Source organism: Myotis daubentonii, chromosome 7 (genome assembly GCF_963259705.1).
Source record: "Myotis daubentonii chromosome 7, mMyoDau2.1, whole genome shotgun sequence".
Lineage (NCBI taxonomy): Eukaryota > Metazoa > Chordata > Mammalia > Chiroptera > Vespertilionidae > Myotis > Myotis daubentonii.
In genome coordinates, this window is record NC_081846.1 from 30478009 (window position 1) to 30493170 (window position 15162).

Here is a 15162-nt window from a genome sequence, read left to right on the forward strand (position 1 = left end):
GTGAGAGAATCACAAAAAGTAATGGAATACCCTGATCATTCAAGAAATTTAGGCCCCAGTTTTGTCTTGAGAAGAGGTAGGGTCCCCAAGATGATATTTTTACACTTTAAGAAATGGTGCATAAGTTCTCACTTCCATATGGAAGTGTCCATGAGGATGCCCAAGGAACCAAAGAGAAGTGCAGAAATGTCAGTCTGTGGATGGAAAATATTGCATATTTTACTTTGAATCAGCCTTCACCTTCATATCCTATACCCCTTCTGGAAACCAGCATCAGGATATATGTTTAATGTAGTGAAAAGTTCACAAAATTTGGAATCAGAAAAATGTGAGTCCCAGCTTCAGCTCTGCCAAGAGTGACTGAATAAAGAATGGGACCTCTCTGAGCCTGATACTTCTCATCTAAGAAATGGATAATAATTAAAAACCTGCCTCATGGTGTGACTTTGAGAGTTAATTTACATATTGACTATACAATGTGTTGCGATTTTTAACATAAAGCTTTCCAATAATTGTCTATTATGATAAACTTCATATCAGATTAATATTCTTTTGTGAACAATTAATATAAATAAATGTTTTCATCATAACTATTTTTAAATAGCTTTACTGAGCTATAACTCACATATCATATAATTCACCTCTTAGAGTGTAGAATTCACTGTTGAGTTTTTTATTTGCTTGGCTTATTCACAAGATTATAAAACCATCATCACAATCTAATTTTAGAACCTTTTTGTCCCCTACTAAAGGAAACACCATGTCTCTCAGTAGTCAATACCCATCCCGCCTCACCCCACTACCCAGCCCTAAGCAACCATTAATCTATTTTATGATCTATAAACTGGCCTATTCTAAGCATTTCACATCAATAGACTCATGTGACAGGTGCTTTTCTGTGACCAGTTCTTTCATACAGCATGATGTATTCAAGGTTCATACATATAGTACCACATTTAGTATATTTCATTTTTTATTGTCAAATACTATAATAGTCCATGGTATGGATATACAATATTGCATTTATCTAAAGTTTGGGTTTTCTCTCCCTTTAGCTATCATAAATAATGCTGTTTTTTATAAAGTTTTTGGTGAACATAAATTTTTAATTATTTTTGCTATATGCTCTGGAGTGGAATTGCAGGATACGTGGCAATTCCATGTTGCATTTGTTGAGGGAAAAAACAAACTTTTTCCACAGTAATGCACCAGTTTATATGCTCATCAGTGAAATCTGAGGGCTCCAATTTCTCTGCATTCTCACCAATACTTGTTATTGTTGGTCTTTTTCATTACCGCCATTCGAGTGAGTGTGATGTAATATCTCAATGAGGTTTTGATTTCCTTTGCTCTAATGAATAATGTTGTTAAGTGTAACACTATCTTTTTACACAAGTTAAATTTTCTACTGAAAATATTTCATATTATTTTAAAGTCAGCCACCCATGATTTCAGGGATAGAAAAGTTTATCTGCTCAACAAAGCCAATGAACTGGAAGAAAATTGCTGTAATACAGGACACAGATGTTGCTTTGAAGCCATTGTGAGCAACAGGGCCAGGACTTGAGATTTCAATCCAAAGCAAGAAATCCCCTGGGAGGGGACTCACAAGGCTGGGTTTAGGGATTCTCAAGTATGAAATGTGAGGCCAGACTTTTCTGCTAGTGATCTTGTACCCAAATTGGGTGGCTTCAGATGCAATGTAGTGGGAAGCCAGTGTCTGAGCTCTGAGGACAAAGTGGTTTCAGATTCAACTTACCCCGGTCTTACAGGATCCACGGTGAAGTGCATAAGAAGCCGGGATGGAAATTGGTTCACCCTACAAGAATTTGAACTTAAAGGAGGCGTCAAAAACGCTAACTGGAAAACAAGTGTGCGCTGCAATGGAAGAACCCTAAAATGGCTGATGGAGGTATTACAGTGACAGGAGCTTGGAAGTGATTTTCCTGGTTTCACTCTAAGACAGGTCACTTTTTGTCCACCAAATATATGTTGACTGACAACTACCACGCCAAGCCCTGACATTATGCTTGTCCCACACTCATAACTTAATACAAGGCAGTGAATTGATTTGTCAAAGAGGCTCTGTTGAGGTAGATGCAGGGAAAGGTCATTCTGACTCAGGTGCTTGCAGACAACTTTAGGCACTGAAAGAAAGGAGACAGTCTATGGCCAAACAAGTGTGCAGAACGCACTCCAGAGAAAGAATGGTGCGAAAACCAGAACCACAACTAATGTGGCTCCGTGGATTGAAGTAGATAGTGTGTTATACAGCATAATCCATCAATTGGTGTTGTTTGTGAAAGAATTTAATGCCAGGCTATGGAGTTTAAACTCATACCATAGACAATGCAGAACCATGAAGGTCTCCTGAGGTGGGAAGTGACATATTTAAAACAGTATCTCAGACAGCATGGGGCCTGGAAATGACTTCACTGTCTTTCAGCCCAAGAAACCTGTAGTCAAACTACAATGCTCAGCTCCAATGTCACCCTCTCTGAATATTCCCTGACTGACCTGCCTTGTCATCCCTTCCCTGCGTCCCTGGACCCCAATATTAAGGCCCTTCTCACAGTTTTATACTTGTCCTCCCATGCAATCCCTTATTCTCCTAGATCCCTCTAGTTTTATACATCTTTGTGGGACCACAATTGTTCAGAGTATCTTATACCCTGTAGGTATGGGAATAACCCTGGTGTGAGGACATAAGCTTGAGTGGCACTGGTGGAAATAGAAAGGAGGTGAGAGGTGTCAAAGAGATTGTGAATGAAAGGCTCTTAAAACTTAGGGGAAAAGCACAAGAGCAAGGAAAAAGGTACTGAAGATGATTTTCTGGGTACCATTGATTGTGTAACCTAGAATCTCCTTCCTCCAGTAGTTAATCTTCTTCTTTCTAGAAGAAGAACAGGTGAGTAGAGGGAGATAGTGTCTCATTCAGATGCCTTGGTTTGAGCTGACAGTGGGACATCAAGTGGAAATATTTGGGAGGAGGTTGCAATGACAGACTCACAAAACATAAACACAGGCTAACCATACTCTTGGATCTTTTTATCTTTCAGGAAAATTTTCTACCTCAACCTCCAAGAATATACGGCAAGATAAAAAAGGTGATCATTACTTAATACAAGTGCTTATTACATAACTAATTTTATATGTACAGCATCTTTTTATGGTTTCTCAGTTTTGTATTTAACGCTGTTTCCTCTTCTCCTCTCCTCTGTCTTTATTTTATTTAATTAAGTTATTCATTTTGCAAGTGCCTTCAGATTTGCTACATTGAACATTAGGTTGTATGCAAGGTCACCTTTGAATGGTAAATCATTTGAGATGAGAATAATAAGAAGCCATCTCATAGCTGAGTTTTAGCTATAGTTGCAGATGTCAGGGAGTCCAAGTTGTAAAAGCAAACATAATTATGGAATACATAAAGACATTTCTTAATGAGGTCACAGACTCATCTTTATCTCAGCACAGATTTTTTTCGTAAAGGTTATTGTATTCTAACTTTAATGAAATCTGATGGAGCAAAAATTTGCTCACCATCATCCAGAAGAACCTGATCTAGTACAGAGTCTATATTGGGACATAAATAAAACCATGTACTATTCCATAAGATGGGCAACTCGAAGCATATTTCTCTTCTAATTTTTGACATCATCTTCCATCCTTCTATAAAATATACACACAGACATACAGAATACTTTCTCAAGCAGAAATTACTGGCAATTTTTATGAGGATGGTGTTGTTGGAAAGGAGCTTTTGGGAGACTGATGTGTCTTACATGAGGGTCTGACCTGGAAAATTGTTTACTTTAATGCCACCCCTTTGGTTCTACTCAGGGGCTGTGCAGGCCACCTGTCTATCCATGAAAGTGATTTCTCCCTCGATAGAAGAAGGCTATCAAGGCAACAAACAAAATACATAATGTTCTGTGTAGATTCAAGACAAAGTGATGATTTCTCCCATATTGAGTATGAATGAGAACTTGGAAAGGAGGGAAAGGTGAACATTTCAGAACAAGTTGTACATAGCTGGCTACTGAGACTTTATCTCCCAGAAATGTGAAGTCCAGGCCTTTACATTAACTGAAATTCTGGTTCTTTTGAACTACCAGTCCTTGGGACATTTTACCCACTGGGTTTATTGAAGATAAATTGTTGTTTGACCTATGCAGTGACTACTTTAAACAGCAGTATCTCCACCATTCTCCATGTACTATCTAAAGTTACTCAATATGGAGTATCTAAAAGAGCTAGTACTCAACTTCCAATGCACAGGTTCTATCTTTATCCATGGGTGCAATACTTTGCAGCAACAAGGTTCAATTGCCCCTATATTTTGTATCTCCTTGATCAAGAACAGAAATGACCCAAAGTGACAGATCTCAGGACCCATTACTACCTCTGTAGGTCCTCTTTGCCTCCCAGAACTTGTCTTATTGATAAAGCCTCCTGGTTTCTGGAAATTTAAATATCACTCATGACACCACTCAACAGTTTCCTGTCTCCTGATGAGGGCCACCTGTACTTTCTGGTGACAGCTTCTGTGTTGTCAAATAACTTGATATACACTGCCAAACAATCATTTATCATATGTTAATATTTACTAAAGAGATAGCATGTAATCTCTTTTCCTAAGTGAAACAATACTCATTTATTTACTCATTCAACATATAAATATTGAGTGCATAAAAATGCCCAATTTTCATTGAAGAACATTAAAATAATATCCCTGACCTTAGGATTCTTTCAACTTCATTGTCTACCATGGAAGATTAACTACTGGAGGAAGGGGATTCGAGGCTTACACTAAAGCAATGAAAATGTAGTACCTGGTAGTCAGCTTCCTGTGAAAAGTCAGTGAGGTGCCATCTTGGGATTTGGATCACAGGGAGATGAGGATAGTCTTCTGGAAGAGGAATTGTAATATCAAGTGTGTTGAATTCATTTTAACTTTTGGGTGGTGTCCCAGAAGAGCTACAGGAGGTGGTAGAGTTATCTATGTGTACTGTATGGTTCCCAGAACCCTGAATGATAGATGGTCATGTCATACTACCCAAGGTGAAGAGTCTATAGGTAGAAAGCAACTGTTTCAGCATGAGTGGCCTCACTCTTATTAATAGTCTTTCCTAGGATAGATATTACAGGCCAATTCATCATTGTCTTATTATATCCTCAGGCATTAAAACCCACACTTGTGCAGGCTAAATCTCAACTCAAGTTGCACCCTGGAATCACCTGAAGACCTTTGAAAAATAACATTGCCTGAATCCCACTCTAGACAAAATCTCATTGAAATCCTTCTGAGTTATGATTCAGACATTAGAATTGTTAAAATGTCTTCAGATAATTTTGATACACAAGTTACTCATTCTATAACTTAGGGAGAATACCAATGCCTGTGCCTCAAATCAGAAAAATTGATCCAGAATCTATGATGTTGGGACCAGGAATTTAGTATTTTATATACTCTCCTTGACAATTCAAATGTGCAGCTGGGCTAAGAAACAAAGAGCCTCAGAGAAAAGGGTTCTAAAATTGATTAAAAATTATGGATGCAAGATTCTTATGCACTGCTTATATTTGTTATTTCTTTGTTCTGAAGAGAGGGTCAGCACTTTCTGAAGAATGATGATGGTAATCTGTGAATCCCTATAGAGAGGAGAAGGAAAATGGCCCCAGGTCTCCATGCTAGAGCAGTCTCATATTGCATTGGGGATGTGATTCAGGATTCTCTGGAACACTGAATGGGAGCTGTTGGCAAGATGCTCCTTGAGCCTTGCACTTTCTCATATATGGTCATTTAATACAAATATATATATTATTGATTTCAGAGAGGAAGGGAGGGGAGAGATAGAAACATCAATGGTGAGAGAGAATCATTGATAGGCTGCCTCCTGCACTCACCAGACCAGGGATTAAGCCCGCAACCTGGGCATGTGCCTTGTCCAGGAATCGAACTGTGACCACCTGGTTCATAGGTCGACACAACCACAGAGCCACACCGGCCAGGCTCACATATGGCCACTTTTAAAAGCAAAGAAATGACCAGAATTTTGTTTCCCCAAGATAAAAATTTCCATCCAAAAGTCCAGAACAAGACTCAAAATAACCTTTAGCAACTTTTCATCTTTTATTACTTTCTGCACAAAGAGAAATAACATAGCTGTGTTCCAAATTACTGTGTCCATTTGCTAAAAGGACATTTCTGATATTTGTGTATTGTTAACCGAGATATGATACAGACTGAGAAACAGACCACTTTTTGTTATGTGTTAGGTTTGGAAGCATTTTTTAGGGTCTCAGCAGACCTGTGCTCAGTGAACCTTAGAGGGATGACAGAACTAACAAAGTAAGCTTAGCAACTACTGTGAGGAGGATTGGGTATAGATAGAATTTTGGATACTAGTGAGAGTATAGAGCAAGAAAGGATTCTCAGGGTTGTGGCAGAAAGTGTATGTTTTATAAAATGAACGCGCTAGAAAAGAACATGTAGTGGGTGTGAGGACAGAATACATTAAGTTTTCCCTGGATGAGTTTGGGTTGTGCTTTCATGGCTCAGGAGGAGGTGATGGTAACAAGAAGGTAGGAATTTCTCCAATAGGCCATGGGGTAGACAGGATGTTTCTATCTGGTACTGAACAGCCTTTAAGATGTTTGCAAGCTGTCTGGAATCTCTCAGAAGGCAGATCCAGGAAAGCAACCAGGAGGAAACATAGTTACTGATTCATATGTAAATGTTGCTTTTCATTTTTGAAAAAAAAGAGGAAAAAGTGGTTTTCTGTTTTAATCACATCCTCTTCACCCCATTGATGAGGGATGCATATCCACCTGACTGGCGGATGGCAAATAACAGCATCTGTTACCTGACAGATGGATTGACAGGTGTTTATTAGTCACATATACTCCCAGGTTGAGAAAAGAGGGCAGTGCCAGCCATGCAGGCCTCACCAAGGTTTCCCTCAGGAACAGAGGGAGCAACCAGGGGCTGTGGAGGGTGAGGTATGCCCTGGTTTCCCTGGGAAGTTGTAGCTGGCTTGTTTGAACAATTCTGTGGGTGGCAGGGCACTGAAACATGTTATTCTAGGATGAGCAGGGTTATACAACAAGCTCCCCTGGAAAAGGTCAGACAGATAAACAATGCTCCTTGCCAGGGGACCATGTGTACCCTGCCCATCTTGGACTATCATGTTTCATTGCCCTGTCAGCCACAGAAGCGCTGGTTTTACAGCAAAACCTTTCCTAATCACAAAGGCCACTCCTCCTGAACTTCACCACAGACCAAGAGTTTTTTTTCTGAAACCTCCGTTCCATGCAGTTGGCTCACAGCTCAGGGAGAAGCACATAACTGTCCATGAATGTTTGCACAAAGGCAATGAGATTCAGATTCCCACAGTGCCGGTCTTCAGGGTCTCACTGGGGTTACAGACATTGTTTTACCTTCTAGCTGGAAAACGCAGAGAAATGCGAGATCTGCTGGGAAGAAGGAAAGTTCATCTACTGCTGTGTTTGTCTGAAGGGCTTTCATGGGGACTGTCACCTCCCACCTGTGGAACCTCAGAGGTTTGTGAGATGCAGCCCCCTCTCCTTTCAGAGGCCTTCCTCCTGCCATGCACACTCCCCCTGCAGAGTTCCTCCTTGTTCCTGATGGGGAAAGAGCAGGGCCTGGGGTACATAGTCCAACAATATGATGTGGGGAGCTGTTAAAAATGCTATCATTAGTAAGTTACTGTTCTCTTCTCACCTCTAGGAGGCTGAAGTCTGTAGCTGGGTGCTTCGCCTACATACCACTACTGTCCTTTCCAGAACTATCCACTACAGACTCCTGTTCACAGGAGTGCAAATGCCAGTTGTTTGTGTTCTGTGTGTATTCAGAACAGACAGTAAATAAGGACAGTTTCCCTTATTTTGGCATGTTCTCAACAGGTTAGTGGAGGCACAAGGCCTCCAGGGGTTAAGGCCCACACTCTGACATTCAGGCATGAAGGCAGGACTCTTTGTGCTCTCAGAAGCTCAAACTAGGAAAGGGGAGCCCAACACTCACCTTGACACCATCTTCCACCCAATAAACCTCTGCTGCTACTCTAGGGACCAGGGTTACTGCCGGGGTCCAACCCCAGCAGGTCCAGGGGTTCCCAAAGGTGTAGACAGAGTCGGCGAAGAAGGAATGACACGGAGACAGCGTTCAGTTGATCAGCAGCCTAGCCAGGATCTCTAGCCCGGATCTCCAGCCAAGTTCTGTTCTGGATCTCCAGAGAGGTTCTGCTTCGGATTTCCAGCGAGGTTCTGTAGCCATGTTCCCTCGCTAGGTTCTCCAGCCAGGTTCTGTCCAGGCTCTCCAGTCAGGTTCAGTGTCCAGGTTCCAGTCAGGTTCTCCTGCCAATCTCTGTAGTCAGGTTCAGTCCAGGATCCCTTGCCATGTTCTCCCGCTAGGCTCTGTCTCTAGGCTCTGAGGCCAGTCCCTCTCCAGGATCCTCTGGCATGCTCTCTCCAGCGAAGTTCTTCTGTCTCTAGAGAACGTTCTGTGTAGGTTCTGTGCCTAGGCTCTGTCTCTCTTGGTCCTGTCTTCCAAGCCCTGTGTCCTTAGTTCTGTGTTCTGAGTTCTGAGTTCTGAGTTCTGAGTGTTTCTGTCTTGTTACAACTGTATTTATACCAGTTGATTCAATCCTATCAATCTCTATTACAAAGGTTAGGGCGTTTCTTATCTCCATTCCAGGGAGAAAAGATTATGTAGTTTAAGCATGATTGTTCATAGTTAAAGGGATTAATTACCCGCCTGGCACTTAGTTGAGGGGTTTTATTCCCTCCCTAACTTCAGGGGAAAATCCCTACCTGGGGATTCAACCTTTCTTGGAGAGGTGACCTTGGTTAAAACACAGCGCCAAGAAGGTGAGCAAACATATTAAGAACCGTATGCTATATATGCCAGGTCCCTTGAAACAGCAAGGATGGACCGGCTCCCGGCAAATTCCCCCTTTTTTATTTTTTAAAAGCAGGCATTAAAAAGAAAAACCTGAAATGCTCTCTTGTATCCATTTTAAGAGTAGGATTGGCGCTTTCTGCTATTACCTGAGTCCTGATCTATCACCCCAGGGAGAACTTGCCAATCCTGCACTTTCCTGGGGTGGAAAGGCTGCAGTGGGTTTAAGGATAAGGCTCCTTGGGCCTACCTTCTCCCATGCCTCTACATTTACCTTTACGGCACCTTTCCTTCCTCAGAAAAGCATGGACATATTTCTTGTATAAAATGTTCCATCTGACTGGGAGTAACCTTAATTCCTCTGCTAGCAAGCATATATGTTAAAAGATCAATACAGAGTCTTTTTTCTTTAGACTCAGTATGGCACATCTTCTTAATCTAAAGATCAATACAGAGTCTTTTTTCTTTAGACTCAGTATGGCACATCTTCTTAATCTAAAGATCAATACAGAGTCTTCTTTCTTTGGACTCAGTATGGCACATCTTCTCAATCTAAGGATCAATACAGAGTCTTCTTTCTTTGGACTCAGTATGGCACATCTTCTCAATCTAAGTTCTGTACTATCCACCTTCTTACCCTACTTATCCTCTATAGGGGGGTCTGTAGCACCCTGGTGGAGTCCTATCCGTCCCGAGTGTGGGGGTTCTCAATGGGGGGGGGGCTTACCTAGGGGAAACCTTTTCCAGGGGTTCCCAAAGGTGTGGACGGAGTCGGCGAAGACTATCCACCCTCTTCCTATAGTGGAGTCCTATCCGTCCCGATAATGGGGCTTACCTAGGGGTCCCTGTTCGGGCGCCAGATGCCGGGGTCCAGCCCCAGCAGGTCCAGGGGTCCCCAAAGGTGTGGACGGAGTCTGCGAAGACTATCCACCTTCTTCCTACGGTGGAGTCCGATCCGTCCCGAGTGCGGGGAGCTTATCTAGGGATCCCTGTTCGGGCGCCAGATGCCGGGGTCCAACCCCAGCAGGTCCAGGGGTTCCCAAAGGTGTAGACAGAGTCGGCGAAGAAGGAATGACACGGAGACAGCGTTCAGTTGATCAGCAGCCTAGCCAGGATCTCTAGCCCGGATCTCCAGCCAAGTTCTGTTCTGGATCTCCAGAGAGGTTCTGCTTCGGATTTCCAGCGAGGTTCTGTAGCCATGTTCCCTCGCTAGGTTCTCCAGCCAGGTTCTGTCCAGGCTCTCCAGTCAGGTTCAGTGTCCAGGTTCCAGTCAGGTTCTCCTGCCAATCTCTGTAGTCAGGTTCAGTCCAGGATCCCTTGCCATGTTCTCCCGCTAGGCTCTGTCTCTAGGCTCTGAGGCCAGTCCCTCTCCAGGATCCTCTGGCATGCTCTCTCCAGCGAAGTTCTTCTGTCTCTAGAGAACGTTCTGTGTAGGTTCTGTGCCTAGGCTCTGTCTCTCTTGGTCCTGTCTTCCAAGCCCTGTGTCCTTAGTTCTGTGTTCTGAGTTCTGAGTTCTGAGTTCTGAGTGTTTCTGTCTTGTTACAACTGTATTTATACCAGTTGATTCAATCCTATCAATCTCTATTACAAAGGTTAGGGCGTTTCTTATCTCCATTCCAGGGAGAAAAGATTATGTAGTTTAAGCATGATTGTTCATAGTTAAAGGGATTAATTACCCGCCTGGCACTTAGTTGAGGGGTTTTATTCCCTCCCTAACTTCAGGGGAAAATCCCTACCTGGGGATTCAACCTTTCTTGGAGAGGTGACCTTGGTTAAAACACAGCGCCAAGAAGGTGAGCAAACATATTAAGAACCGTATGCTATATATGCCAGGTCCCTTGAAACAGCAAGGATGGACCGGCTCCCGGCAGGTTACCACATGAGAGTCCTGGAGAATCTGGGAGTTGTCCCCTCATTCCCTGGTTGTGCCCATCAGCCATTCCTGAAAGGAGAACATTGACAGCTGTGGGAACAAAGGTGTTTCTAGGCTTGCCTTGCTCACTTACTTCTGACATCTCAGGGTCCCTTGGAGATGTACCTTCTGCACAATAGAATTGTCTTCACGAAGTCAGCAGCAGTGCTACAGTGAATCTGAAGTCCTGGCGAGACAGATGGGGCCAAAAGACAAGTCGGTGAGTTGTATTTGACCTAAGACATCTCCCTTCTGCTCACATGAGAAGTCCAACAGTCATGGGTGAAGGGAAGGGTGTCAAAGGGTGCCTGCTCTTCTGACCATGCCTCAACCACACTGAAAACACACCAGAACCTGCTCACAGAAAACAAAACAAAAAAAAACAACTCAGCTATTACATGTTAGTGTCCAAGAGCAATCCCTGTTTGGGGAAACTTCCAGAAGATTACATTGTTCATGCTTCTGCCTAGACATGCATATGGGCTCACTCTTGCCAAGCTGCTTTTCATTCACAGTCTCCTTCTTTGCAGAAATGTGAATTCCTACTCCTAAAGGCCTATTGCCATTTCGAGACCAACGTTTTTCCGAATATTCCACATGAAAATTATGTGAGTAACAATGACAAACCATGTATAGGCCCCATAATGTTACCCAACCTTGACACAGACACTGTGGAATCTGTGATCTGAATCCCATGGGAGGGAGAACATGAGTTGGCTTTACCTTCACCTTGTATTTCCTCTAGATTTTATGGGAATCCACAGAATGTAGACATTGGACTTTGTCAGTAATGCTCCTATTGATATATTTTTCACCAGGTTCAAAAGGCTTCTCAATGCCTAGAGACACTAAGGAGATTGGATGAAATCAAGAATAGTCTAAAGGGAGGATGTTATGCCCAAGTGGAAGGGTTTGTGCTTGATATGAACAACATCTATCAAGATCCTCAGGTAAGGGGCTCTTCCTGCTTCCATTTCATTTTCTACTCATTGAGTCACTCTGCCTGCATTTCCTGGTACTGGGAGATTTTAGAGTTTCCCTCATCCTATGACAAGCCTATACAAGCAAGGATTCAGGAAGTGACTGGGTTTTTAAATTGAGGATTTAAGCTCACCAGAGAGAGCAACAGTGAATAAGGAGTTGTCCCTGCAACCAGATCCCAGGCCCCTGAGAGCTCATTCCTCTCCTCAGTGGTGTCCTCCCTGTTCAAAACCTAAGGAGAAAATTGCTTCCTAAAGTCATGCTATCCTTCTTACCTCTCCCCAAATATATTCAAACAGAACTCTCAGAGGTCCCAAGCTGCAGATTCCTTTGCATGTAAATGAACCATATACAGTAACACATCACCAGAGGGGAATAGAATTGACAATGTAAAAGGAATATCATTGATTGTACATCTGTAATATTTGATTATCACTAAGGCCTTAGATTGCTTTTCTAACTTTCACTAAAAGAAACAAACCAAAGCCAATGACTAAGAATCATCAGTGTAATAATGATTTCCCATGTCTGTCTAAACAACAAGGCTTAATCATGCTTAGGAAACAAACTCTTAGATGCTTGAGTTCCTAAACTTAACCTGGTTAATGTAACTTAGGTGTTTAAGACAAGAGTCCTGATCATTTTCAGTTGTAAATTGTCTAATGACATGACATTGAGCATCATTATGTTTGTCTGTGTTTTTTTTTTCCAGCAAAATGACTCAGACCTAATAAAGGAGGAATTTAAGAAGAATTTCAAACAAATCTTTGCTATTCAGAAAGCAAATCAGAACAGTTCACTGGTGTAGTGGATGCTGTTGATACCCTGGAAAATCCCACTTTCAGGCAGATTTCTCATCCCCCCACTGTTATGAGTGTTGGCTGCTGATGCCACCTCTTCCCAGTGTATTGCTTTGTGCCAAATGGAGGCAGAGTCACTTGAAGGTTACATCTCTTTGTGCTGGGGGTTCGTTCCCAGCACCAACTCTGAACTAACCATGTGAAATGATTCATGTTCCTGCGCTCCCCAGAGACCACCTAGAACTAGTCTCCAGCTATGCCCATTTAAAATGGTCCTTGTTTAGCATTTCCCACCATGGTATCCTGCTTCCCTTATCCCTCTTCCTCATGAGAGAATTCTCACAATAAATCATTTAATGATTTTATCTCAGGCTTTGCTTTTAGGGAACCCAACATCACCTAATCATCTTAGCAAGCCAACCCCAAGCATGGAGTTCTGAGTTGGAAAACTGTCTAGCCAGATGGTAACAGGTAGAATATTGATAGGTCCTGGGGTACTAAAACAGTGCAGTTGCATAAACATTCACCTGTAGGGGAAGAGGTACTGATGCAATTGTCTAGCATTTAAAAAGAAAAAAATACTAACTATAAGAACTGTATGATTAGGTGGCTATTTCTTTTTTAAAAACTATTTTAAATTTTCTTTTATTGATTCCAGAGAGAGGAGGGGAGAAGGAAAGGGACAGAAAAATCAATTATGGGAAAGAATAATTGATCTTCTGCCTTCTGCACACCCTCTATTGGGGATCAAGCACTCAACCTTGGCATGTGCTGTGACCAGGAATAAAACCCTGACCTTCTGGTTCATGGGTCGATGCTCAACCACTGAACAACACCGGCATGGCTATATGGCTATTTCTAAGCTCCTTAAAGTATTTTAAAAAGTGCATGACAGGCTTATATATATTAATTACCACCTGCAACTGTAAGGTAAACAGTGGAAGGCTTGGTGAAGGCCCTAATTTTAAGAATGACACAACTTCTGCCCACCCAGAATGTCTCAGTTGGTTAAGCATTGTCCTGTGTAGAGAAAGGTTTGCCAGTTTCATTCCCTGTCAGGGCACATACCTGGGTTATGGGTGCGAACCCAGATCAGGATGTATATGGGAGGCAACTGGTCAATGTCTCTCTCTCTATCTCTGTCTCTATCTCTATCTCTTTCTCTGTCTAAGCATGTGCTCAGGTGAGGATTATATTTTTAAAAAGTGATAGAAATTCAGAGAAGACTGAATTCTAAGCTCCTGGTGGCCTCTTGTGCCAAAGTCAAATCCCTGATAAAGAAAGCATGAAGACCTGAAACTCAGAGTGGGGCTTTCTAAGTAGATGCACCTGAGAACTCTGAATTCTAGATCCTTCTGAACCCACTGTCCTTCAAAAGAGACCCCTGTCCCTGTTTGTAGACAGACCTTTGCCCTATCCACCGCTTTGTCTGAACGAAGATTATGCAGAGTTCTCTCAGCAAGACCAAACTAGGAATCTTCTAGATGAGCCTGCTAGCTGAAGAGATGGTTTACTCCAACAGAGCTGCAGGTCTGGCCAACATGTACTAAGAGGTGCCAGGAGATTGTGTGTGGGAGTGGATCCTGGAAAAACAATGTTAGAATGTGAAACATGATTGGAGGATGCTGATACAGGCACACTCTCCTGGGCCACAGAGTTTAATTTAATTAGCCTGGCAAGGTCCAAGGGCAATGATTCTAATATGCTCCTGGGTGGCTCTTAGAGGCTTGCTATAGCACAGGGCACACTAGATGAAGTGGAATAAGAAATATCAGACTTACCCTAGCCAGTTTTGCTTGGTGGAAAGAGAGAGTTGGCCTACGAACTTAAGGGTTCCTGGTTCAATTCTGATCAAGGGCACATGCCCGGGTTCTGGGTTCCATTCCCAGTAGGCAGCATGCAGGAGACAGCCAATCAATGATTCTCTCTCATTATTGATGTTTCTATCTCTCTATCCTTCTCTCTTCCTGTCTGAAATCAATAAAAATATATTTTTTAAAAAGTAAGTCTGCCAGGCCAACAATTATAAAAGAGATCCAAAAGCCTTAGAAAGATGTCATGACTTCACTCTGTACAACTGGAAATTCCATCCATGGGGTTACTGTGTCTTCAGATGCCTCAAAGACACCACCTTAACAAGGCAATAAAAGATGTACTGTTGAGACAGCAGCTGCATTCTTGAAATGCTCAGTCCAGACTATCCTATGTAGGTTGGAGTAATGAAGGAATGATTTACAGAGCTGGATTCCCTAACAAATGAAATGATAGGACTCCAGAATAACTGAAGCTAAGAGGCAGCATTAACTGTCACAGCAGGATGAGTAATTTGTGTAATGGGCAACAAGCTTAGAATCACAACCAGGGACCCTGGCCCATAGATGTCTAAGAAATTAGCAACTAGAAGATGCTGTTCTTACAGGCAAGACACATGAGCAGTTAACAAGGATATTAATTTATATATGTCATCAAAAGAGATTATAAATAGATGATCTGATGATTGAAATATTACTTCAATTAAAAGTCAACATTCCTTGCACACCTTCCAGACC

At 42.3% G+C, this 15162-nt stretch overlaps 1 protein-coding gene across 3 annotated transcripts in view; it reads left to right on the forward strand.

The window, feature by feature from the left end:
- LOC132238321 (nuclear body protein SP140-like protein) overlaps positions 1–12978 on the forward strand; it is an 89674-nt gene extending 76696 nt beyond the window's left edge. For all 3 annotated transcript variants that reach the window (XM_059703455.1, XM_059703457.1, XM_059703456.1), the window contains 7 exons: positions 1773–1912; positions 3060–3107; positions 7448–7563; positions 10941–11052; positions 11363–11440; positions 11651–11782; positions 12526–12978. In XM_059703455.1, the coding sequence (XP_059559438.1) occupies positions 1773–1912; positions 3060–3107; positions 7448–7563; positions 10941–11052; positions 11363–11440; positions 11651–11782; positions 12526–12621 (722 nt within the window). In that variant the 3' untranslated portion in view covers positions 12622–12978. The remainder of the gene's footprint in view (positions 1–1772; positions 1913–3059; positions 3108–7447; positions 7564–10940; positions 11053–11362; positions 11441–11650; positions 11783–12525) is intronic.
- The last annotated feature ends 2184 nt before the right edge of the window (positions 12979–15162 follow it).